At 41.0% G+C, this 27,616-nt stretch overlaps 1 protein-coding gene across 3 annotated transcripts in view; it reads right to left on the bottom strand.

The window, feature by feature from the left end:
- wdhd1 (WD repeat and HMG-box DNA binding protein 1) overlaps positions 1-26,404 on the bottom strand; it is a 43,287-nt gene extending 16,883 nt beyond the window's left edge. Inside the window, exons 1-13 of one of the 3 annotated variants that reach the window (XM_036954471.1) lie at positions 26,253-26,404; positions 25,526-25,609; positions 24,800-24,911; positions 20,108-20,259; positions 19,157-19,268; positions 18,950-19,000; positions 16,968-17,063; positions 14,564-14,656; positions 10,537-10,643; positions 6,532-6,691; positions 5,964-6,150; positions 674-852; positions 204-388 (exon numbers count right to left, since the gene is read on the bottom strand). In XM_036954471.1, the coding sequence (XP_036810366.1) occupies positions 204-388; positions 674-852; positions 5,964-6,150; positions 6,532-6,691; positions 10,537-10,643; positions 14,564-14,656; positions 16,968-17,063; positions 18,950-19,000; positions 19,157-19,268; positions 20,108-20,259; positions 24,800-24,911; positions 25,526-25,602 (1,511 nt within the window). In that variant the 5' untranslated portion in view covers positions 25,603-25,609; positions 26,253-26,404. The remainder of the gene's footprint in view (positions 1-203; positions 389-673; positions 853-5,963; positions 6,151-6,531; positions 6,692-10,536; positions 10,644-14,563; positions 14,657-16,967; positions 17,064-18,949; positions 19,001-19,156; positions 19,269-20,107; positions 20,260-24,799; positions 24,912-25,525; positions 25,610-26,252) is intronic. The other 2 variants (XM_036954473.1, XM_036954472.1) reach the window with 2 other exon arrangements.
- Positions 26,405-27,616: the final 1,212 nt, after the last annotated feature.

The raw sequence follows: 27,616 nt of genomic DNA, 5'->3' as shown, positions 1-27,616 counted from the left end.
GACAAGGCTTTTGTGGGAAAATATCCCCAGAAACATGAATAGCTAATATCTAAATGTCCCAGTTAAGGCCATTAAAAACTTCACGCAAACAGAATGTCGTATGCAGTCCGTTCTAAAAGCCATACAAAAGTATGTGGAAATACATGTGAAAAAGATGATCTGTCTGTTTGAAGTGTGTAGCGGCCTATAGATATGTGGTCTACCTGGCGAGCTCGTCGGTGCCGGGGCAGGCAAGCAGCACGGCCTCCTGGGAGAGGTCTGCCACGGTGTGGCCCAGGGAGTTGGTGAGGTGCATTGCATGGTGCACGGCTGTGTCGTGGAACTCCACATCAATGGCGTTGTCCTGGTCGTCATTGTAGCCGCGCACAATTCCCACCGAGTTCCACATCTGACAGAAGGAGTACAGAATACATTATCTCTGGGTTAGACGGCTTTGTGGATAACTCACTTAGACTACTTTTGAGGTCTGAAACCATCTGACAAACAAGTTGATTTTTGGATTGCAATGTCCCTTTAATAGGGCATGTAAGTACATCTCTAGAAAATTCATGAAACTTATTATTTCCTATATTTATACAAAACCATCAACTTTAAAAATAATACAACCTGGAACATCATTAATATAAACCTTTCAGGCAAGAGTAAAGTCTGAGTTGTGTGGGCTGGCTCTCACCATGAAGCGGTGCATGAGGTGTGCCGGGGTGGAGCCTGGCTGGAAAGCCTTCTGTGGTGGGGTGGGCATTGGCCCGTCATAGACGGGCCGGAGGGGAGCAGCCACGGCAGCGGGGAGCACTATGGCGCTGCCCACGTCATCAACAAACTTATCCAGCCCCTGTTTGAGCGAGCCTGTGTCTGTGGTAAATGGGAACACATGCAATACAGCTCAAATGTTTAAGTGATCCCAGTCTTGAATTAGGATGACAAGGAAAGAGAAATTTATGTACTTGTTATTAAGATTCAAGACTACTTTAGTGAAATTGATGTGATGTATTGTTTCTCAGTGACATTCCCACAATTAAAGCTGGAATCCTTAATGGTGAAACTGCCACGTCCGTTTAGGATATTACAACAACAAATAAGTTAATGCAAACAACAAACACATTTTCCTTCCCCCGAAGACATCATTGCACTGCATTAGAAGAGAATATGTACTGCAATATTTTTTCCCTGCTGCTCAACTCCGTTTTTTGTCAACAAAACAATAACAAAAGGGCTGGGGGCGAACAGTGGTAACATTTCCACTAATGCGGATTCCACCTTTAAATTCTATGGCAAAGCCCTCATGGGATTGTTTCAATGTCACATGCACAAGTACAGTGAATATGCCTTTCTTGCCAACTCAAAACCCAACAATGAAATAACAATGTATTACTAGAAAAAAAACATAAGAAATATGAAATACATAAAGTAAGTAAGAGCACTATATACAGGAAATATTTAAATTCAGTTCCAATACCATATTTACATGTGCAGTGATACTGGAGTGATGAGGTAGATATGTATAGGGTTAAGGGGACTAGGCAACAGGATATAAAATAAACAGATTAGCAGCAGCTTGCATGTGAGCGGGTGTGCGAAAGTGTAGAGCCAGTATAAATGTGCATATTATGTGTGAGTGAGCAAATGGAGTGACTGTTTGTGTGTGTGTGTGTTGGATTGACAGTGTGTGTGAAAGTGTAGGGACCAGTGAGTGTGAATAGAGACAAGAGAATAGAGAGCAAATATTGAAATAAAAGGTCAATGAAGATACGAAGTAAACTCTGTATGTGTAGCTATTTTGTTAACTATTTATCAGTCATATTGCTTGGGAATAGAAGCTGTTCAACAGCTTCAACAGAGGGTTCTTATAACTCTATTGTGTCTGTGTGAACTGAAAGCGGACCTCGGAGATTTACGATGTCTTTGGGTGATACCACATTCCAGAGCATGAGTTAAAACTCGTTGGGGATAGGGGGCAGTATTTTCACTTTGGATGAATTGCGTGCCCAGAGTGAACTGCATCCTACTCTGTCCTAGATTGCTAATATATGCATATTAGTATTACTATTGGATAGAAAAAACTCTGAAGCTTCTAAAACTTTTTGAATTATGTCTGTGAGTATAACAGAACTCATAGGCCAGGCAATCTTCCAAACAGGAAGTGAAATTCTGAATGTGGGTCAAATTTGACGTCATCGCCCCTCCCCTTCCAAATAAGATATGGATCTGTTAGCACTTCCTACGCCTTCCACTACTAGATGTCCTCATTCAGTAGAATGTGGAATGGAGCCTCTGGTGTGAACTTTGACCAAATGGGAGGGGAATGTGTCACTGTCATGGCAGAATGCAATTTCCCTGTGGCGCATGTCACCATCATTCCATTTGACCGCAGATGAAAACGTATGATCCAGTTGGAACGTTATTGGATATATATGAAAATAACATCCTGAAGATTGATTCTCTACTAAGTTTGACCAATTTATTAGACCTGTAATATATATTTTTGAAGTTTTCGTCCGAGTTCTCCTGGACCAGCGTCAGCTTTTGGGCACGTGAGCTGAAAAAGCTAGCAAATGCAGCTAATTGGACACTAGTATTGGACATTATAGAACAAAACAACGATTTATTGTGGAACTAGGACTCCTTGCACTGCATTCTGATGAAAGATCATCAAATATGTAAGGGAATATTTATGATGTAATTTCGTATTTCTTTTGACTCCAACATGGCGGAGAAATATATTTACGTCTGAGCGCTGTCTCAGATTATTGCATGGTAGGCTTTTTTCGTAACGTTTTTAAAAAATCTGACACAGCGGTTGCATTAAGAACCAGTGTATCTTTAATTATATGTAGAACGTATCTTTCGTCAAAGTTTATGATGAGTATTTCTGTTATCTATAATTCCTCTGGATATTTTGGAGGCATTTCTGAACATGGCGTCAATGTAAACCAAGATTTGTGGATATAAATATGCATATTATCGAACAAAACATAAATGTATTGTGTAACATGTCATATGAGTGTCATCTGAGGAAGATTATCAAAAGGCTAGTGATTCATTTTATCTCTAATTCGGCTTGTGTGATTATCTTTGGCTGGAAAAAATGGCTGTGTTTCACTTTTGATTTGGTGGTGGTCTAACATAAATATGTTGTGTTTTCGCTGTAAAACATATATATATTTTTTTAAATCAGACATGATGGGTAGATTAACAAGATGTTTATCTTTCATTTGCTGTATTGGACTTGTTAATGTGTGAAAGTTAAATATTTCTAAATAATATTTTTGAATTCCCAGCGCCACCTTTTCAGCTGAATGGGGGGTGAGTTCCCCTTGGGGAACGCCTTGCCATAACAGGTTTTTAATGTTTCTGTTCTATATGGTACCAGGGAGAGATGGCTCAGGGCCAGACTCTGGTTTCTACAAAATGAGACAAGACAAATACTGTCTGAATTATAAGCATCTTTCATACAAATCTTAACCTTGTGACCCATTCCATAGATCTGTTGTTTGTCGTGTATCTTTGCTATAAAAATACCTTTGTCTTGGGGCTCTTAACGAATCATCTGAGGGTGATTCGTCGACCTGCCATCACTCAATCGATTCATTTTGTGTGTGTTGTATTGACCAGCTCCCTTATTCATAAGTGAATAAAGATTTAGTTGAAATATGACTGACTTGTGTGATATGTTTGTCTCTCCTCATTTGATAGTAAAGAAATTAACCACCACAGAGAGGCACTGTGTCTCACTTTTTATTGATCTCTATAAGGCTTTTAATACAGTTGATCATGCTATACTGAGGCAGATTGTCAAGCATAGGTCTTTCTGAGCATGCAGTTGCATGGTTTGCTAACTATCTGTCTGATAGTGCACTCAATTTGATGGGCTTATCTCTGTTAAATTGTCTGTCTAATGCTGAGCCCCTGGGCTTTGTACTTGGTCCTCTCTTATTCACTATTCATATAAATAATTTAGACAAATTGGCAAAATACGCAACCTTCCTTTTATGCTGATGATACTGTTATTTATTGTTGTGCCTCGTCTCTCACAAAAGCTTTTCAGAACTTGCCAACTGCTTTTTGTATTGTTCAACATACCTTGTGTCAATTGAAGCTTATCCTCAAAAAGCGAAATGGTGTTTTCTAAAGCAAGAAAAATACCTTTCGCCTATTACTACCGGTCAGGGCAATGAGATTGAGGCTGTAACCTCATAAATATCTTCGAATTTTAATTGATGACGGCCTCTTTTAAATTGCATATTCAACAAATTACAAACAAATTTAAGCTGAAGTAGGGATATTATTTTAGGAATAAGGCCTGTTTTTCCTTTTGAAGCCAGGAGGCTAGTATCAGCTACATTTATGCCTATACTAGACTAGACTCGCTCAGTGTTTGAGAACAATTGACACCCTTTACCATGGCGCATTGAGATTATTTTAAAATGTAAAATCCTTACGCTCCACTGCACTTTGTATACCAGGGTTGGCTGGCCTTCTCTAGTCACTCGTAGGCTCAGTCACTGGTATACATTAATTTACAAAGCCATTTTGTGTTTACTACCATTTTAATGTGGTGGGTACTCGTCCTAAATTAATTTGGTAAAAGGGCTTTATGTACTCTGCACCATCGGCTTGAAACGTCTTACAAAATAGTTTTCAACTTGAAGACCTAAACTCATTGACAAAGGATTTTGAGGCTGTTTCCTTGACCTGTCAATGTTTTTAATTTGCTGTTTTATGTTGTTATACTTCTGCGATTTCTAGGTTTTTAACTAGATTACTTGTAGTTTTTCATGTCCGTCTAATTGTGTAATGACTTGGTGCTGCCCATCTTGGCCAGGACGCTCAAAGAGCCCTTCCGGGTTAAATAAAAGGTTAAATAAATAAATAAATACAAATAAATCGTTGGGCAGAGCACGGTTGGGTCTTCCTTTGTAATCTGTAATGGACTGGAGCCCCTGCCACATGCGGTGGGTGTCGGAGCCTGTGTAATATGATTCCACCTTATTCCTATATTGTCCTTTTGCTCATTTGATGACTCTGTGGAGGTCATAGCAGGCCTTCTTGTACTTATTCCTGTCTACGATCGTAGCATCAGGGTGCTCTGTGTGCGGTAGCCCTGCCCTTTAGTTTAGCGCCAACCTCAGTGTTAATCTAGGGCTTTTGAATGGCGCGAACCCTCACCGCGGGTACAACTTTGCTGATCCATTTTTTAGAATGAAGCCGGTGATGGAGGTGAAACATAGCAAAGCAGTCCTGTAGCATACCCTCTGATTCTGGTGACCATTTCTCAACAGAGAGAATCGTAGGTACTTTCTGTTTCAGCTTCTGCTTGTAAACAGGAAGCAAGAGTACGGAGTCATGATCCGATTTGCCAAATGGCGAACGAGGGAGGGCCTTGTATGCTTGCTTGTGGGTAGACTAGCAGTGGTCTAGGACTATCACCCCTAGTGGCATTGGAGATGTGTTGATGGAAGTTGGGCATCAAATTAAAAATCGCCAGCAACCAGAAAGGTAGCCTCCGGGTGTTGGGTTTCCTGCTTGTTTATAGCCTTGTACAGTTCGTTAAGCGCCAGCTTGTTATTTTTATTGTCCCGAGGTGGAATGTATACAGCAGTCACAATAACAGCTGAAAACTCCCTTGGGAAGTAGAAGGGTCGGCATTTGACAATCAGGTATTCCAAGACAGGCGAAGAGTGGGTCGACACTTCCACCGCACTGGAATTAGCACACCAGTTGGGAGTTCATGAAGAGGCAAACCCCTTGCAAGACAGAGTTAGAAAGTCTAAGGAAAGGGCCACATATCTGAAGAGAATATTTAATGAATGAAATACTGTAGCCATGCATGGTTTACTGCAGTGTTTGGCTTTATCTAAATGAAACCCAGAGGTGTATTTATCAGCTCAAAGACTTGCTGTTATAGAAGACGAGCCAGCTATGATACTTTGATCAGCTATGTACGATGCACATCGCTTTCTCACCTAGTGAGTTCTCGTCGTCGAGGAAGGCACTCCTGTTCCGTGCTCGCCCCGTCGCAGGTATGAGGTCGTCGTCATCGTCCTCGTCCCCGGGGTTCTTGGCGGGTGAACGTGCGCCCTCGCTGATACCCTCGTCCAAGGGTCTGTCGTCATCGTCGTCGAAAAGGTCATCGTAGCTGGCTGGAGCCTGCTAGAGTAGAATAAACCTCACTCCCAAAGTCAGCATGTTATTGGGAAAGACAACCTGTTCTCAATGACTTACTAACCTGGTTCAATCACGGTTTAAAAATAACATAGAACCGTGGAATGGACCTCAAGATCTCTATTAAAATAGAGGTGAACGAAGCAAAGAAACATGGCAAATAATAATAGCATCAACATTGACCCTAGCTCTGTAGACTAAGCAGATCGAGCAGAACATGAACTGGTCCAAGAAGACCATGTTTGGGGTCAATTCGGCAAACAAACAGACAGTGTTAAAGTGTACCGATCCCAATATTGGTTAGAAGTGAGTTAACAGTGGCACATTTGGGTGGGATAGAGAAGGCTCCATGTAAGACCAGAGACTCACCTTGGTCATAGTGGAGGAAGTCGTAGTGGAGGAAGAAGAGGATGAAGAGGAGAGCCCATCCAGCACGCCAAGACAGCCCTCTGTGTCGGTGTAGGCTATTTGACCGCCGGAGGGATGCCAAGCAAGTCCACACACGGTGTAGCCCTTCTCATGCGTCTGCCTACCAAATGGACAAAAAAAAAAAAAAAATCGATGTCAGTGGATTCAATTTTCAAATACTTGAACATCGGATTTAGTTCTACCTGGAGTGTCAGATGTGTGGTGTGGGTGGGAGAGCGATTGGTACTAGGGATGTTAACAGTTAACCTTTAAATAGGAAAATATATTTGACCGATAATGCTTATCGGTCTATAAATCATTTGCATAATTAAATTGGCACTTGTGTATTTTTGTTAGTCGTCATGTATCTTATTTAATCAGACGCGCACAGCATACAGAGAACCTAGTTTGAGGAGTGGAATAGCCCATCACCGGTCAGACAGCACAAGAGCACCTCTTCAAAAAGCTGGTACTGGATTGAAACGTGCTTTTACAAGGCCAGTCATTGCGCATTGTGCAACGATAGCCGCTTTATTACAGGAGAATGTTCAATAATTGGCTATAACCTTTTGACTGTAAGATGATAGAAACATGCAACAATAGCAAGTCTATTAAAGTGGACCAGAGTTTTAGCAACATGAAATCTTATTAAAATATGTTCTTATTTACCCCCTGGAAGAATCACAGTATCTGACAAGTGAGCACTTAGATAGATGGTCATTTTCATGTTCCCATAAATTCATAGACTGAGAATAACATATAGCAAGGCATTTGTGAAAATTCTAGAGCAATATAAAAATCGGGAAAGTGGCCGTGCGTTTGGACAATTAATAGACATTGCAGTAAATAAAACATCTTGTCCAGGACCGGAGTCTATGCAGACCGGTGAACAGGAGAGAACATTAGATAAACCCTTTCAAAACTTTCCGGGCTAGTTGGCCGTCAGAATTGCACTGATAAACGATGGGGAATAGTAGACCGCTCGTCTTCTGCAGATTGCCCGTTTGGACAACTTGACGAACTTGACGGCCCACCCATTTGATCGATGCCAAATACATTTGATTGACAACTATGAGATATGCTAACTGTGGATAACAGCTGTTCAAGTTCAGCATAGCTAGCTAGCATATTGAGTCACATTTCTTGCTAGCAATAAAATTAAATGACAACTGCATCTCTAGCTGTAGCCACCGAAAAACGATAGGAGGGGAAAAGGTCACTCAACCACTCCTCCAACGTCAAGACTTCCGTGTTTTTTAGCTTGCTAAATAAATAGCTACATAAATAGATATGCTAGCCCATGTGTGTCAAACTCAAATCAGCGCACAGGCCAAATAGAAAAAGCACAATGAATTTGTGAGCCAGACATAGCCTAGGAAAAAACATGACAGCCCAAACTGGCCATTGTTTAATTACAAAACATATGGCCCTTTATAATGCCCACAGGATACTGTATATATAATTAACATATTAAAACAAAAGCAGATAATATTTGCAGGTCTGTATAATATGCTTCTACCATAATCAAAAAGTAATTTTATAACTACAAATAGGTTGTTGTAACATTTAAACATATTTTGCATTGCATGGATCACCGGATCGGTTGAATGCAGCATTGCTGTATGGTGCACAAAAAAAAAAATCAGTGAAGGCTGCTGAGGGGAGAACGGCTCATAAGGACAGAATGGAGTTAATGGAATGGTATCAAACACATGAAAACCATGTTTTCGACACCATTCCATTCCAGCTTTATTATGAGCAATTCTCCCCTCAGCAGCCTCCACTGCTCAAAATGTATTGTAGTTGAGAAGCCAGCCTAGGCTACTGCAAACGTTGCTGTAATAGGCCTACATGTTTCTTCTTTGCATGGTGTTTTGTCACAGTTTTTTTGGGGGGGTTGTTCATTTGCACACTTTAAAAAACCAAAACCAGACTACAACATTTTAGTAGCATAGCTTGAACTGTGGCATTTGTCTGTACACTTTCCCTCTGCTGCACGCTGTAAACTGCACACACGAAAGCAGCGCAATTGAAGTTGAATTCAAAGATGGGAGCGCATCAGACTGTAATTTCATAAAGTAGATGACTCAACTGTTGACTCATTTATACCACATACTGGGGAGCCAGGCCCAGCCAATCAGAATGAGTTTTTCCCCACAAAAAAAGCTTTATTACGGACAGAAATTCTCCTCAGTTTCATCAGCTGTCCGGGTAGCTGGTCTCAGACGATCCCGCAGGTGAAGAAGCCAGATGTGGAGGTCCTGGGCTGGCGTGATTACATGTGGTCTGCGGTTGTGATGTACTGCCAAATTCTCTAAAATGACGTTGGAAGAGAAATTAACATTCAAATCTCTGGCAACAGCTCTGGTGGACATTCCTGCAGTCAGCATGTCAATTGCACACTCCCTCAAAACCTGAGACATCTGTGGCATTGTGTTGTGTGACAAAACTGCACATTTTAGAGTGGCCTTTTATTGTCCCCAGCACAAGGTGCACCTGTGTAAAGATCACGCTGTTTAATCGGCTTCTCGATATTAAGGGCCTTGGTCAGGAATGTGACCAAAAACCTGATGGTCACACTGACAGAGCTCCAGAGTTCCTCTGTGGAGAAGGGAAAACCTTCCATAAGGACAACCATCTCTGCAGAACTCCACCAATCAGGCATTTATGGTACAGTGGCATGGAAGCCACTCCTCAGTAAAAGGCACAACAGCCCACTTGGAGTTTGCCAAACGCGCCTAAAGACTCTCAGCCCACGAGAAACAGGATTCTCTGGTCTGATGAAACCAAGATGAAACTATTTGGCATGAATGGAAGAAACCTGCCACCATCCCTACAGTGAAGCATGGTGATGGAAGCATCATGCTGTGGGGATATTTTTCAGCAGCAGGGACTGGGAGACTAGTCAGAATCAAGGGAAAGACAAATGGAGCAAAGTAGAGAGAGATTATTGATGAAAAGCTGCTCCAGAGCGCTCAGGACCTCAGACTGGGGCAAAGGTTCACTTTCCAACAGGGCAACAACCCAAAGCACAGAGCCAAGACAACGCAGGAGTGGCTTCGGGAAAAGTCTAAATGTCCTTGAGTGTCCCAGCTAGAACTCGATCAAACATCTCTGGGGAGACCTGAAAATAGCTGTCCAGCAATTCTCCCCATCCAACCTGACAGAGCTTGAGAGGATCTGCAGAGAAGAATGTGAGAAACTCCCTAAATATAGGTGTGCCAAGCTTGCAGCGTCATACCCAAGAAGACTTGAAGCTGTAATTGCTGCCAAAGGTGCTTAAATTACTGAGTAAATTGTCTGAATATTTATGTAAATGTGATGTTTTTTTAGTTAATACCTTTGCAAAAATGTCTAAAAACCTGTTTTGCTTTGTCATTATGGGGTTTTGTGTGTAGATTGATGAGGGGGAAAAACTATTTTATCGACTTTAGAATAAGGCTGTAAAGTAGCAAAACGTGGGGGGGGGGAAAAATCAAGGGGTCTGGACACTTTCCAAATGCACTGTAAACAAATGTGTACACTAAAATTGAAAATTTCAGGGACATGGGACCAACACGTTACATGTTGCGTTTCTATTTTTGTTTAGTATAAGTAACTGTCAGTTCCGCTTTAAACTCTTAATGAAAAATGCCCTTTCCTTGTATGCATGCATAGATGTAATATTACGGTTTGGAAAAAGTTAACCGTTTGTTGAACGGTTAGTGGGCACCAAAATTAACCCAAATTTGCATTTCTAATTGGGACTATTCCATTGAGCCAGGCAAGATCAGTCAAACCCAATCAAGTATTTGAAAAATAAAAAACACTATTGAACTTATATTGAACCCAGCTCTGCACAGTTCCACTCAAATGCTTCAACCAAAGCAAGGACAACACAGTCAGTCCGTGTGAAATATTAAATTAAATCAATTGAGCGAATCGAATTTTGCTTTCTAGGAGTTTCAGTGTGATTCTGTCTCATACCTTTCCACACACAGCTTGCTCTCCACGTCCCAGACCGTCAGCAAACCTCCGATGCTCCCTGCAGCCAAGAACTTCCCACAGGGCGACCATGCCACAACATTTATTGCCTGGTGGAAGGAGCAAGGAATGGAGAAAGATGGAGAGAGGAGGTGGAGGTGAGAAAATGACTCATTAAAGATGGAAAACCACCCTTTTAAATGGGAGCAACAGACCATTTTCCATATCGTTACCAATGTATACCAAGTGAAGTGTGGGTGAGGTGGTTTATAGGGCGTGCAATGCTTTTCTAATGAAATAACACATCAGTTTCCAATAACTGCTGTGAAATAAAGTTACAGTTCAATTAGTGCTACAGATGAACAAACCTATAATATGTTTCATGCCAAACTTGCATTAAGTTAAAAATCTATGTTTCAGGTTATGGTGTTCCTGTAGGTTTGTGGAGTGTAGGGCTAACCCTAATTAGTCGACTGGCCGATTGTTTGGCGTTAGGCTGTTGTTTTAGTCGAGCAGTAACAGACATAAAAGTTTGGATGCACCTACTCATGCAAGAGTTTTTCTTAATTTAAAAAAAAAACTATTTTCTACATTGTAGAACATTAGAGAAGACAAACCAACTTTGAAATAACACATATGGAATCATGTAGTAACCAAAAAAAAGTGTTAAACAAGTCAAAATATATTTTATAGTTGAGATTCTTCAAAGTAGCTACCCTTTGCTTTGCACACTTGGCATTCTCTCAACCAACAGGTGTGTCTTGTTAAAAGTTCATTTGTGGAACCTCCTTCGTAGGTTTGAGCCAATCAGTTGTGTTGTGACAAGGTGGGGGTTGGACTTGCTTGGGCCAAGAAACATGAGCAATGGACATTAGACCGGTGGAAATCTGTCTTTTGGTCTAATGAGTCCAGATTGAAGATTATTGGTTCCTACCGCCATGTCTTTGTGAGACACAGAGAAGGTGAACGGGTGATCTCCGAATGTGTGTTTCCCACTGAAGCATGGAGGTGTGATGGTGCTTTGCTGGTGACACTGTCAGTGATTCTACAGCGATATGCCATCCGATCTGGTTTGCGCTTAGTGGGAGAATCATTTGTTTTTCAACAGGTCAATGACGCAAAACACACCTCCAGGCTGTGTAAGGGCTATTTGATCAAGAAGGAGAGTGATGAGTGCTGCATCAGATGACCAGGCCTCCACAATCCCCCGACCTAAACCAAATTGAGATGGTTTGGAAAAGCAGCCAACAAGTGCTCAGCATATGTGGGAACTCCTTCAAGACTGTTGGTAAAGCATTCCAAGTGACTACCTCATGAAACTGGTTGAGAGAATGCCAAGACTGTGTAAAGCTGTCAGGCAAAGGGTGGCTACTTCGAAGAACCTCAAATATAATTTAATTTTTTAAACACTTTTTTGGTTACTGCATGTTTCCATGTATGTTATTTCATCGTTTTGATGTCCTCACTATTATTCTACAATGTAGAAAATAGTCAAAATAATGAAAAACCCTTGAATGAGTAGGTGTGTCCAAACTTTTGACTGGTACTGTACACACACTATATATTTGCGCCCATCTCAGTGAACTAATCCATTGCGGAAGGCTAGACTAAAAGTAAATTCATGCTTGATTGGAAAATGTGGTAGTAGTCTCCATATGGAGGGTGTGAAGCAATCGCAGAGCCTCCAGAGGAATGCAGAGTCCAAATCGAGCAACACCATGCGCCTCCCAAATTTTGTAACAATGCAGAAGGCTCTGTATAGCTCCATATTGATGTGATTTGTTGAATGTAGGCGTGGGTTGTACATGCTGTGCCAATGCAGACGTCGGATTGACCAAGCGCCCAGACGCACAATGCACTTTCCTCTCCAGAATGCACGTTTCATAACAATTGTGTGAATTGTTTGCGTTTGATTGTTAGTGTATATCAATTCCCCATTACATACATCACCCGTAATACATTTACCAGTAATTCCTAGTCTGTTTGTTACTTTGTTTACTGTAATTTATTTGAATGTATTCAATATTATTATTCCAGTCTCCCCTCAATGTCAGACAGGACACATTGTTTGCAGAGTGCACAACCATTCCGTTTACGAGTTTTGTAAATTTAGTCATCCGTCATTTGTTTCGAGTGCTCCTGGCAATGTTGAGTAAGGACACATAGAAGTACATAGAAGTAGGCCTATAGGCTACCTGGCCTGCGCACAAATGTAGGCATATAAATGTTCCCATTTGGGGATCTGATAGTATTTCTGATTGGCTTTAACGCACCACCATTAATGACCCGTGGAGCAACTCAAAGTAATGTTTTCTTCCCCTCAAACAGAAAGCAAAAAAAGTCTGTTTTTACATCCATTGAGAATTACAATACTTCCTCAATGTATTTGATCAATCTTTCCAGCTCTCTGCCTTTTGATAACCAGTCTGCGTGAAAGGGAAAGATGTCATGCTCTGATCCAATTGAAACGTAATGAAATAGGCCTACCTGATTACTTCTTATCAGTGCTTGACTTGGACTGAAATAGGCTCTGGCCGGTACCCATTTTGGGTGCTGCTACTGTTTATATTTAGGTTCAGGAACTCCACAATACTTTTTAGCTAATATTCTATAAGAACAGGAGCTCAAGCAGAACATTTGAGGTGCCGGAACTCAGCTCCGGTGAGCTCGTGCCCAAGTCAAGCACTGCTTCTCATCCCTTGCGCAAATAGACTACAACTGGGTCTGTCCCGAGCTCACTGGCTAAGGAAACAGAGCCTAGAATATTTTATACAATGTTGGTAGTTGCCTAGGGACAAGCTTTGGGCCAGACCCAAGTTAAATAGTTTATACAATGTTTCAAGTTCGTTGCAGACAGGCCATGTGTAGCCAATGTGATTTATAGGATATTTATTTTTATATTTTCTACCTGCATACTACAATGTTTTTATTTGTAGGCTATTTTTACATAGTTGGCAATGGAAATAGAAGTTGATTAACCACATGACAATGATTTTGAGATATGAAGACATGAAACTGTTTCACTAACATTTGCATATGAAAACCATAACTGGCATACAGATTGGTACGTAGAAATGGTAAGATAAATTGCCATTCCACATGAGAAAGTTTGCCGACTCCTCGTGTAGCCTATTACCGGCAACTTCAGGAGAGTAGTGGCAGAATCTGCAAAAGTCAGCAGGAGCAGGAGAATAGTTGGGTCAGGTTTTTTCAAATCGAATCAAGCACACACCGATTAAAACACCTGGTTTTCTGAGTAATCTTTCAAATTATTAGCACATGTAAAAACCCAAATCGTCATTCCAGCTGTGTATTTAGTCTGCACATGTGCTAGCACCAGCCGAGCGAAACTCCCTCTATAGCCCGAGTGAAGTGAGTTAGGAATAACTGAATGCATGAGTCTTAGAAGTAAGTTTTACATCAACTTTATATGACCAAACTCAAATATGCTTCCCAAAAATATCACGGTAGAACATTTATTTGATTGGTGATTTTCTGCATTTATCAGAGTTCCATCAGATAGCATGATTTCAGATGTGTCCATGTAATTAGGAATATAGGGGAAATAGTTATTCTTACAAAGCATGTAAAAATTGATCAAACTAATATATTCATCTATTATATCCACAATAACCGCATTGTGTGCATGTAACCGTACTCATTGACAGACTGCAAAAAACATATCATTTCACAAGCCCTGAATTCATTAGATCATTGCTGTCCATTTGAAATGAAGTTTATTTGACCTTTAAAATTGTACAACAAAGCTTATTTAGAAAAATATATATGTTTTCAAAATCTAGATATATTGTGAATCGCCTATAAATACAAGCTGCGTATGATTTTTTGCCCATATCGCCCAGGCTTACAATGGAGCCGTGCATGGTGTTGTTTAATAGGTAGAGGAGAAAACATTGTGAAACAGAGTAGGCCATCCATGAAGAACGCTTAATTTTGTTTTCCGTTTCAAACCCTTTTGTAACCTTACTGAACATGCCCCCCAGGTGTCCACTTTACCCATTGACCTCACCTGTGTGCCAAGGTCATCGGAGAGTGTGCCCACCTGGGCCCAGGAGTCTCTCTGGTACAGCTGCACCGTTGTCTCCACGGGAACGGCCAGGAGCTAGACACACACACACACACACACACTATGGAAACCACTGGACGCACTGACATAATGGAATAAGTGTCACTAAGTGGATCAGGATCGGTCTTGAAAAATATATCCCATCTCGATGAGACTAACCTGAATAAATAATAATGGTGCATAAAAGAGGTACTGAATACATAAAAGAGGTACTGAACAGGTGAAAACTATAGGTCACCTTAAAGCAGGGGTTACTATACATAAACTATACATAAATATCAGTACATTTTCATTGCCCTTATGCCTAAAACAAATGCAGTATAGACAAAAACAAATAACAATGAAATTAAATATCCATGTGTATTTTCCCCCATTAAAAACCCTGTCATACCTGTCTAGGTTGGAACTATTGCTGTTAAAATACAATAAATCATTTACATTCTGAACAGGAATAAACAGATTGATCACATCACACAGATAAATAACAGAACACACACAATCCTAAGAACACACACAAACTTAGGGCAATCCTAAGTAACAGTACAGATGAAAAATGATCGGGCCTACTGTACATCTTACTGTAGAAATTGTTGAAAGTCTATGTTGGAACTGTTGCTGTTAAAATATAATACATATTTTTTTTATTCTGAACTGGAATAAAGTGATTGATCACATCACACATATGTAGACCAGAAAACACACACACACAGTTCTAATGAGAGCATGTCTATTCTGGGCTCAGTTTTGGACAGTGCAACACTGAGGTCAAGCTCAGCCTTGTACAGAAACAGTTTTTTTTTTTAAATTTTTAAGTATGTCAGAGTTGAGAGCCCTGACTCACATAGGTATGTGGTGCCAAACTGGACCAGAACATATACTGCTTTCTCAGTCAGGCAGGAGACCGCTTCCTGCTGTAGATGAGCAACCCAGAACTGTGTGAGTGTGTTCGCCTCAAAAAGCATCTTGCTTCAATCAGTTTATTCCAGTTAAGAATGAAAATTATGATTGTATTTTAAACAGCAACAGCTCCAACCTAGACTAGTTTTCAACCATTTCTACAGTAAGATGTACAGTAGGCCTGACCATTTTTCATCTTCATCTGTACTGTTACTAGGGTTGCACAGTAGCTAGCTTGCTTGGCAAATGTTAGCTATTAGCTGTGTAACATTACAAGGCAAGGGGATTGTTTAAAAGAGAAACTCACATCTACTATAATGAGAGTTAGTTAGTACTCCCTTATTTCTGCTTATCATCATCCGTTATAAAATGACAATTCCTTGCTAGCTGACTTTTCCACTGTCGGAGCACTGTTTCCTGAAGCATTCTGCCCTGTTTTGAAAGAACTCCCTGGGTTTACCATCATGCTGTGGATGTTTGTCATTTTATTGATTATTTATTAATTTGTTCGTTGAGACTCATTACTAAGCACTTCTCCACACAAAATACATTGTGGGCACACATTGTTATAAGTTTGTATGAAAGAGAAACTCATCGATGTATATGCGTTTCATGACAATTGAGCTCAGTCAGAACTTGTGACTAGCATGAGTCCAATTCATGACAGCGGTGAGTGATGGCGAGTGTGGGAATAACAAGTCAGTGCCTTGAACGACAGCGCTGCAGGGTAGCCTAGTGGTTAGTGTTGGACTAGTAACCGGAAGGTTTCAAGTTCAAACCCCCGTGCTGACAAGGTACAAATCTGTCGTTCTGCCCCTGAACAGGCAGTTAATCCACTATTCCTAGGCCGTCATTGAAAATAAGATTTTTTTCTTAACTGATTTGCCTAGTTAAATAAAGGTAAAATAAAATAGTGTGTGTCGCGGAGTGATCTTCAAGTAAACTGCAGAAAAAAGATCAGGTAAACCTTGAAGCACACGGGCATCTCATCCTCACGCATCTGCCAAACTGAGACCACTGCTAAGAAAAGAGCGCACTGAACAGAGAGAGCAGATGCACTTGAAACTGTGTGTATGCTAATTTAGAAAGATTGACATAATCAGATAAGAGGAAATTGCCTCGGATCAGATAGAAGGGTCAGGCCTAGGATGGTCGGGGTGTGATTCTGACATCTAGCTAAACAAGAGGACCATGGCCATTGCACATGGGAAAGGAGGGAAACTCATTGGTGTCATAAAATGTATAGCTGGGGAGGTGACGCCTACAAGGGAAGAGTATAAAATGTGTTGTGAACTTTCTAAATGTATGCACTCAGCTGACTGTATCCTTGGTGATACACACATGAAACTTCTCTTGAGCTTTGGGTCTCAATTCCTTATCGAAAGAGGTTGCAATAGCATATTTCTTTTTACAGTCTATAACCTAAAAGTAGAGGTAAGTGAGTTAGTACCTTAGCGGCCTTGGGCTGCCAGGCCAGTCGGCACAGGGACTTGGCATTGATGACATCATTGGACTTCTGCAGCAGCGGCCAGCTGGTCACCTGAGTCTGAATTAATCCAAAGCAGAGTTTCTCAGATCACTCTAACGCAGGGTTTCCCAAACTCCCCCGGGTGAAGGTTTTGGTTTTTCCTCTAGCATTACACAGCTGATTCAAATAACCAAAGCTTGATAAGTTGATTATTTGAATAATGTGTGTAGCGCTAGGGCAAAAAACAAAACGTACACCCAGAAGGAGCCCCAGGACCGAGTTTAAGAAACACTGCTCTAATGCAATAACACGGTCATGTTCATTAGGCAAGAAAACTGACTGAAACTGGAGAGGGACTACCTGGACTTGTCCAATAAGAAAGCCAATTTTCATTTAACATTGCAAAACACTTTAGTGTTAAACGACCCAGATATCAATTTTTAAATATACTTTCAAATGGCAGTTGATAGAGCAAGAGCAGAAACAATATATTTTATAGTCGAGACTCTTCACAGTAGCCACCCTTTGCCTTGATGACAGCTTTGCCCACTCTTAGAATTCTCTCAACCAGTTTCATGAGGTAGTCACCTGGAATGCATTTCAATTATCAGGTTTGCCTTGTTCATTTGTGGAATTTCTTCATTCTTAATGTGTTTGAGCCAATAAGTTATGTTGTGACAAGGTATGGGTGGTATACATAAGATGGTCCTATTTGGTAAAAAAACAAGTCCATATTATGGCAAGAATAGCTCAAATAACCTAAGAGAAACGAAAGTCCATCACTACTTTAAGACTTTGAAAGTTTCTTCAAGTGCAGTTGCAAAAACCATCAAGCGCTATGATGAAATTGGCTCTCATGAGAACCACCACAGGAAAGGAAGACCCAGAGTTACTCTGTTGCAAAGGATAAGTTCTTTAGAATTACCAGCCTCAGAAATTGCAGCCCAAATAAATGCTTCACAGAGTTCAAGTAACAGACACATCTCAACATCAACTGTTCAGAGGAGACTGGGTGAATCAGGCCTTCATGGTCCAATTGCTGCAAAAAAAACACGACTAAAGGACACCAATAAGAAGATGAGACTTGCTTGGGCCAAGAAACACTAGCAATGGACATTAGATCAGTGGAAATCTGTCATTTGGTCTGATGAGTCCAAATTTGACATTTTTGGTTTTAACCGCTGTGTCTTTGTGAGATGCAGAGTAGATGAACAGATGGTCGCCGCATGTGAAGCATGGTGGAGGTGGTGTGATGGTGCTTTGCTGGTGACACTGTCCGTGATTTATTTAGAATTCAAGGCAGACTTAACCAGCATGGCTACCACAGCATTCTGCAGAGATACACCATCCCATCTGGTATGCACTTAGTAGGACTAACACTTGTTTTTCAACAAGACAATGACCCAACACACCTCCAGGCTGTGTAAGGGCTATTTGACAAAGAAGGAGAGTAATGGAGTGCTGCATAAGACGACCCGACCTCCCCAATTGGGTTTGGGATGAGTTGGACTGCAGAGTGAAGGAAAAGTAGCCAACAAGAGATCAGCATATGTGGGAACTCATTGAAGACGGTTGGAAAAGCATTCTAGGTGAAGCTGGTCGAGAGAATGCCAAGACTGTGCAAAGCTGTCATCAATGCAAAGGGTGGCTACTTTGAAGAATCTCAAATATAAAATATATTTTTATTTGTTTAACTATTTTAGTTACTACATGATTCCATGTGTTATTTCATAGTGTTGATGTCGTCACTATTATTCTACAATGTAGAAAATAGTACAAATAAATAAAACCCTTGAATGAGTAGGTGTGTCCAAACATTTGATTGGTACTGTATACATATATTTTTTTTTACACTGTTTGGAGGTAGGCATCCGGAAAAAACCCTTAGGCGGCCCGCCCAAGGATTTCAATGACAATGAGCTAAACAGAAGAGTAGAATATGAGGTGGGGTGATGGCTTGTTACCTGTTCCTCAATCTTCCACACAGCTACAGATCCATCACAACTAGCAGAGGCCTGAGATGAGAAAGGTTTGACAAATACTTTTTTTCTTGTATGAATAAAGCATTCTAGTCTATTCCCAATGCACAATAACAGTATCTAGCAAATTAGTATCATGTCAAAACCTGTAAAATTAGTGGTGGTAAGGGTAACGTTGTAGATGATTCCTACCAGGAACTCATCTTTGGGGTCAAAGGTGACACTGAGGATGGGTGCAGTGTGTCCCCGCAGGGTCTTCTGCTGACTGCTGTCGTACATCTCCACTACCTTCACCATGAAGTCACTGAGGGAGGCACACACACATACACACAATCAGAACAAAGGTAATCAAGAAAATCATTGTTTGGGCTACGGGTATGTCCGATTTAATGATATCAGTTAGATCTGCAGAAGGAAATAGACGCAAGAAACTCATTTCCTCAAATCAGTGGTGGATGTCATACAGATGCCATATCTTCATTTGATCACCCTATTGCACAGCAGGAAATGCAAACTTGTAATGTACTCTAGACTTAAAAACGCTTCTAAAGTATATCATTTTCACCTTAAAATTTCAGACTTGATTGATCATCCCCTACAAAAATGTCCATTAACGATATTCCACATAATTCAAATGTTCCTGCTGTAGCAAATTGGCTCAAATTAAGATCCTACATCTGTAACCCTCACCAGGCCTCAGATGCCTGTGTTGATCAAGTCAATATTCAAACGGATATTAGCCACGTGAAAATGGCCTAATCAATCCAGAGATATGGTCAGAGTCTTCATTTCTGTGATACACCTGTTTAGGGAATCAATGCGTACAGCAAACAGCTATTGACTTACAGTCTAGACTAATCAGAAAGGAATTGAATGCTGTTTCGCGAATCTAATCTAATCTATGATCTGGCACAATAACTATATTGGGATCATTAGTATAACCATCAAACCAGAAACACATTTTTATGACAAGGAAATAAATGTAGATATCTGCATTGCCGAACTGAGGAGGATAATGACATTCAGAATATAATTTGTTCAGCTTCTAGCAATTTGCTCTGAGCTCTGCACATCAGGGTGGTAACACAGAAATGACATTATATTCTAAGTCATTCTATTTCTATGGGTGTCCGTCTACAGTACCTGGATCCGGCAGCGACTCTGGAGCCGCTGCTGTTGTAGGTGATGTGGGTGGCGTTGGTGGTAAAGCGGGTGAGGATGCCATCTGGGTCACCCTCAGGGAACGTGTGGATTTGTACTGTGTTGTTGGAGGCTGCTGTGACCAGCTTCCCATTCTATATATTATTGGAAGAAAAGACAAAGTTAGATAAACATAAGAATTTCATTGTACACTCACTGTATGCCGTGAATATGACAAATAAACCTAGATTTGTAACAGGGAGCGGATATTTCGAGCCATAGCACTGTTTGAATATTATCATAATGTATGTACAACTTGACTAAGTATGTAACCTTAGAAACAAGGGTCATGAAATCAATAACTTGCTAACATCGGATAACATTCATATACCGGCCATCTCTGAAACTCACTTAGATAATTCCTTTGATTATAAAGCAATAGCAATAGAAGGATATAACATCTACAGAAAAAACAGGAATGTCTATGGGGAGGTGTTGCTGTATACGTTCAGAGCCATATTCCTGTAAAGCTTAAAGAGGATTGTAGCGGTATTATTAGAGGGGTGAATATACATTTAAAAAATTGGGGGCACCAGGCAGGTATTAACCCTGCCGAAATTGAAAAGAGTAGGCTAGGTGGAGTACCACTACCAGACACACACATCTGCAAAAGAGACTGCCTAGAGTGTAGCCGGTTTGCCAGAGGAGAGAAAAGATAAGACACACCATATAACACACACGTCACAGGACAGGGGTAACCCCACCAATAATACCTCATACAATAATAATGGCAGAGCAATTTAATGGCAACTTCATAGAAACAATTGACAAGAAAGAACTCAGGTCATCAACATTAGAGGATTTGCAATAATCTGTATTACCTCCCAGGAGAGGAGTGCAGGGGATATGAATGGGTGCGTGTAAAGCACTGGAGTGATAGAGGGGAAATATATGAGAGCGAGGATCCCATCAGCTTTCTATAGGCTAGGCCTACAACAGGAGTATAGCCTACCAGGCTGGCATGAAAATGATCCACGGGAAAAGCGTCCTCAATTCGCTATTTCAGTGCATAGATGACGTGTATTTTTTCCCCATACCACTGTTCTGAGACAGGTGCATGATAATGGTCCATTCTAAATCAAAACTAATTTCACCACATATTATTTAGTATATGTAAATTAAACATTAAATGAATAACAGTCTTATAGGTGACAGTATTAGCCTATCACTTGTGAATGATGCCCAGCTTGTGCAGTAAGGGAAGAAAAGAGCACATGCCTTTTTTTGCAACTTCAAATCATAGTCGCAGACCTCATGTAGCCTAGCCCATTTTGATAAGGTTTGTATCACAACTGGTGGCCAAATAACATCTTACAACTAAGCACATTAATCCGCTTTATAACCGGTGTAAAGCCTAACTGGCATACATAGGCTGCACGTGAGTTTCAAGTTTGGGCAAGATCATTTTCACTACAAAAATGCACCTTTGTAATAAACCATTACATGCATAACTGCATTTGTAGTCACTTTTGAGAAGTGTTTTCCAGCATTTGGAAGCATTTGGAAAATGTGCACTTATAGCCTACTGCTGAGCTTATAATGTGGAGAAATAACCTAATAACTCAGCAAAAAAAGAAAAACCCTTTTTCAGGACAATCTTTCTAAGATATTTGGATTATTACAAATTCTGATCTTCATTGTAAAGGGTTTAAACACGGTTTCCCATGCTTGTTCAATGAACCATAAACAATTAATGAACATGCACCTGTGGAACAGTCTTTAAGATGGTAGGCAATTAAGGTCACAGTTACAAAAACTTAGGACACTAAAGATGCCTTTCTACTGACTCTGGAAAAACACCAAAAGAAAGATGCCCAGGGTCCCTGCTCATCTGCGTGAACGTGCCTTAGGCATTCTGCAAGGAGGCATGAGGACTGCAGATGTGGGCAGGGCAATAAATTGCAATGTCCATACTGTGAGACGCCTAAGACAGCGCTACAGGGAGACAGGACGGACAGCTGATTGTTCTCGCAGTGGCAGACCACATGTAACAACACCTGCACAGGATCGGTACATCCAAACATCACACCTGCGGGACAGGTACAGAGGACGGCAACAACTGCCCGAGTTACACCAGGAATGCACAATCCCTTAATCAGTGCTCAAGCTGTCTGCAATAGGCTGAGAGAGGCTGGACTGAGGGCTTGTAGGCCTGTTGTAAGGCATGTCCTCACCAGACATCACTGGCAACAATGTTGCCTATGGGCACAAACCCACCGTCGCTGGACCAGACAGGACAGGCAAAAAGTGCTCTTCACTGACGAGACGCGGTTTTGTCTCACCAGGGGTGATGGTCGGATTCGCATTTATCGTCAAAGGAAAGAGCGTTACACCGAGGTCTGTACTCTGGAGCGGGATCGATTTGGAGGTGGAGGGTCCGCCATGGTCTGGGGCAGTGTGTCACAGCATCATCGGACTGAGCTTGTTGTCATTGCAGGGAATCTCAACGCTGTGCGATGCAGGGAAGACATCCTCCTCCCTCATGTGTTACCCTTCCTGCAAACCTATCCTGACACAACCCTCCATCATGACAATACCACCAGCCATACTGCTCGTTCTGTGCGTGATTTCCTGCAAGACAGGAATGTCAGTGTTCTGCCATGGCCAGCAAAGAGCCTGGATCTCAATCCCATTGAGCACGTCTGGGACCTGTTGGATCGGAGGGAGAGGGCTAGGGCCATTCCCCCCAGAAATATCCGGGAGCATGAAGGTGCCTCGGTGGAAGAGTGGGGTAACATCTCACAGCAAGAACTGGAAAATCTGGTGCAGTCCATGAGGAGGAGATGCACTGCAGTACTTAATGCAGCTAGTGGCCACACCAGATACTGACTGTTACTTTTGATTTTGACCCCCTCCTTTGTTCAGGGACACATTATTCCATTTGATAGTCACATGTCTGTGGAACTTGTTCAGTTTATGTCTCAGCTGTTGAATCTTATGTTCATACAAATATTTACACATGTTAAGTTTGCTGAAAATAAACGCAGTTGACAGTGAGAGGACGTTTCTTATTTTAGTGAGTTTAGTTTATCAACATTAAGCTAAACATTCTGATCTGTTGCATCATCAATAGAATTGGTCAACTTTTGTACTATGGCGGATAGTACATTGACATAGGATAGTGCTTTCACTGTTCATTAGGCCTACTCATCTTGTTGGCTGACGAAAAGTAGGCAGTTCTGGCCAGTTCTGTCATCTTTAATATGCGCCTCGGAATTCAATTAGAGGGATGCACACAGTTGAGTCCCAATGTGTCTCTTCCTTCACTTGTAGCCTACTTCTTAACTGAAATGCCTGTGAGAAGGACCCGATCATGTGACGGACATCGGCTACATCTGAGAGTGAGTGAGATGTGCTTCGGAGCACGGCAATTATAATTATTATATTCAGCCCTAGGGCACAACGGCCACTTTGGCCGCAAAAGGCATGGATTTTTTTAGGGGGCATTACGGCCACACAAGGGGGATGCCGCATGGAAATTTCAGGCCTGGTGAGAATATTATCAAGTGCTTGTCAAATTGTGAATGAGAGCGTGATGAAGTGTGTGCAGCTTGAAGCTTTTTAAAAATCATTAGAGTCCCATCATGCAGCCTTAGAATGTATAAAAAATCTAAACATATAGCCCAACGTTTGTATCAAATTGCATAAATAACTCTAAATTAAGAATATAGGAGGACCAGTTTCTTTGTTAAACGGTCAAAACAGAATATTTATGAAGCTGTGTTCAATTGTATTCTTCATACTATACAATTTAAATTCCGCAGGGCCTCCCGAGTGGCGCAGCAACTCAAGCATCGCAGTGCTTGAGGCGTCACTACAGAACTGGGTTCGATCCCAGGCTGTCTCACAACCGGCCGTGACCGGGAGTCCCATAGGGCGGCGCACAATTGGCCCAGTGCCGTCCGGGTTTGGCCGGGGAAAGCAGAGTATGCTTTTCTGTTCCTCTGAAATGGACTACATTTACTTCATATCATGTTTCTTTAGACCTGTCTAAATTAAATTATGGATTTACTGTGATGGTGTAGGCTATATTAAATGGATTTATTCGACTTTTTAAAATGTAGATGTTCAAAGTTCTGCATCAGTGGCTTGTAGGCTATGCGTGGAAGGCAGGAGATGCTAAACGTGCTTATGTTAATGTTAATTAACGTCAATTACTGGCTGACAAAATGTCAGGACCGCCACAGCCCTAGCCATGATTGCATGGAACTCCCATCTCAAATGACTCAAGCAAACAGCAAAATGATCTTTAAAAAAACAGATTAAACATCTCATGGAACAGCAGGGACAGTGAGGGGACACACAAACACATATAGTTTTAATTATTTTTGTTGTATTGTTTGTATATTGTTACATTTTACATTTCTGTGACTGTCCTTGTCTAAATGGTGTATAAGTGTGTTCTTACTCGTCATGTTGTGTTTCTTGTGGACCCCAGGAAGATAATAAAAATAAGAAGTGTTATAGAATTGACATCAACCACCTGCAATATGGTTGTAGACTCCTATGGGGTCTAAGAGTCTACAGCCATGTCTCAGGAGTACCTCATTGGCAACCACATTGAGTAGGCTTATTGCATATTTGCTGTGAAACACATTGGTAACTTTGGCAATGGCAGACTGGTATGAGACTCACCTTCAAGGCTAAAGAATAGGCCTTCTCCCCCACGTTGATGGACTTGGGATCGTCGTCATCCAGACTCTCCCATATTCTCACATCCCCATCACTTCCACAAGTGACTATATACCTGAGAGAATGTCAGGCAAGAATAATTTCAGCAACTGCCTCTATACTTATATTACTACCTGGACAATATTTATTAGCGCTGAGAGATTAGCGCTTTTTGAGGTCAGTTCGATTATAAAAAAATGATGGGTTTGATTTTTTTTTTTTTAAACATTAAATGCATGGTGGGTTGAACGCTCTAACACAGCATAAAACAATAAATAAAAGTCCCATGATGGTAGTGACTGCCATTAGTGCTCATCACTTATTAATCATAATCAATTCACATTACTTTAAACAAATATTTCAGTTGTGTATATTACATTTGTTTTATGCCTATTTGATGACCAGGGCCTAACATTTACGTTTTGGTCAACCAGCCACTGTGGCAGGTACAAGTAGATGGAAAAATCTACCAGCCAAAAGCTTTTTTTGCCTGATGACCATGCTTAATGTTTTTAAAACAAAACATGTATAAGTAATAAGTAATGTGATATATTGCTTAATGTCATGTTTTTTGACAAGTCTTTTAACCAAAATATCAGATGAGACATGTTCAGCTGCCACTTTATGGACGGGAGGTAACGCTGGTAGTGAATATGTTCCAGCTGTCATGGCTGCTTCAGTTATACTTACTTTCCAGTGTCATCGAAGCAAACATCAGTGTGTCCCTCCGAGTGGCCGTAGCGCATTGGCTTTCTTTCACAGGGCATTGCTCTACTGAAATGATAGCATTATCAGAGAATGAGAGGTGATGCAAATGTGGAAGTGGCATGTTCCCATTTATGTTGTACATACACATGAACTAGCTAACATACTGAATTCTTCTTCTCGAGTACCACTTAACTAAACAGTATTGATGTGCTGTTTATTTTATTGTTGTCTACTTATTTTATTGTTGTCTACTGTCCACTGTCGTTTCGCTAAGGTTATTGGCTGCCTTGGTACCCGTTTGATTAACTACTATTAGCTACTTACTATACGCAAGTGCAATCAAATTTCCCCTAGGGGATCAATAACACAGCTACAGTATCATTCATCTTATTTAATAACGAACATTGCATTTCACTATCTATGACTTAGTCAAGTTATCTAGTTAGTTAACTACTTTTGCAGCCAGTCTATTCGTTGTGCAATTCACTTTCTTTGAAAATGTATTCCTGTGCGTTATATGTGCGAAGACCTTTGAACCACATAACTAGCTAGCGTCAGCTAACCGGGGCAGAATAACAGTTCAAAATAGCTAACTGGCTAAAAACCACATGACCAAATCACGTAATCATTCCAAACGTTTGAAATCGTCTCTTTGAATATATCATGTTGCAGGAGATTAGTGAAACAGGGATCATAAAACCAAACTTACTGTAGAATCCTCTTTCTGTGATGGCAGAAACTCCCGCGCTGTTGAAAACGAGGAACCCAAAAGAGCTTCAGGATTCCCGCCCGCGACGTCAAGCGTCACCACTCCCTCGACTCCTCCTTTGCTCCTCCCATGTGCCCAAAAAAGACGAGCGCCACCAAAAAAACTTTGTCATGTTGGCAGGCGGCAGCTAGCTATGCAGTTTGTATCTTTTCAAACATAAATTATAAATGAATTCCAATCAAGTCATCCATAATTTCCTTCTTGTCAAAACTAATTCAACCTCTCAATCTAACTCCCAGTATAGTCTAAGCTCCTTGCATTCGTTTTCAAAGAGTTGTATGTTTATTCACATCATTGTTAAGAGTTAAAATGATACAAAAAAAGTATTGTATACACAAAAGACTGGGCAACGAAATTAAATTTGCATCAAACAACAATATGTAAGTACCACAGGACCACAGCACCTTAATTGGGGAAGACTCGTGGTAATGGCTGGAGCAGAATGAGTGGAACTTATCAAATACATCAACCCCATGGTTTGATGCCATTCAATTGGCGCAGTTCCAGACATTATTATGAGCTATCCTCCCCTCAGCGGCCTCCACTGTCATCTCTTTACAAACCAATGTGGCCCAGACAATCTGATCTTGGTATACTTTCTATTGGCTGAGAGGTGTCTCGCTGGAGTAATTTCATAAGCACAACAGGAAATAGGCTGCTGCAGACAGCTGTGTCTAAATATTACTGCAATGAAATCCAATAGTCTCCAATAAAGCCTGTGTGTGTGTGTGCCTGTGTGCTTGTGAGTTATGTGTGTGGGTGTCTGTGTGTGAGTAACCTGTGCAATGTGTGTGCTTGCTTGTGTGTGTGCCCATGTTGACTGATTACTACAAATGAGCCAAAACCAAAGACATACAATCCCATCACAGAATCGTCTGTGATTTAATGAATTCTGTATATAATAAGATACCTTAATACAGTGTTACAATGTTAAACTCTGGATGGGGTCTGACTGCAATGATAACTGGATAATCTGAGACACATTCATATTTAATTTCTGTGGTATGGGAAGATCAATAAAAGTATGGCTCCTGCCTCTGTCCATTGAGAAACCGTATTTATTTTCCCCATCATCTAGACACATGGTCTGCATCACGATTCTCCACACTTCACCCAAAGTGTGCACTTGCACACTTCCCGTCACAGGTTTAAAAGCAATGGATTGGTGTTATCATTGCCGGGGGGGAGCTTTTGCCATTGTTAAATCCATGATGGGAATTGTGCTTATGGATAAGGGAGGAGAATAGGGACGCTGCCCATGACTGAATTTCAATGTGTCTTTCCATGATTTCTCGCATCCTATC

This window comes from Oncorhynchus mykiss, chromosome 19 (genome assembly GCF_013265735.2).
Source record: "Oncorhynchus mykiss isolate Arlee chromosome 19, USDA_OmykA_1.1, whole genome shotgun sequence".
NCBI lineage: Eukaryota > Metazoa > Chordata > Actinopteri > Salmoniformes > Salmonidae > Oncorhynchus > Oncorhynchus mykiss.
This window is presented reverse-complemented; position numbering and strand designations above follow the sequence as displayed.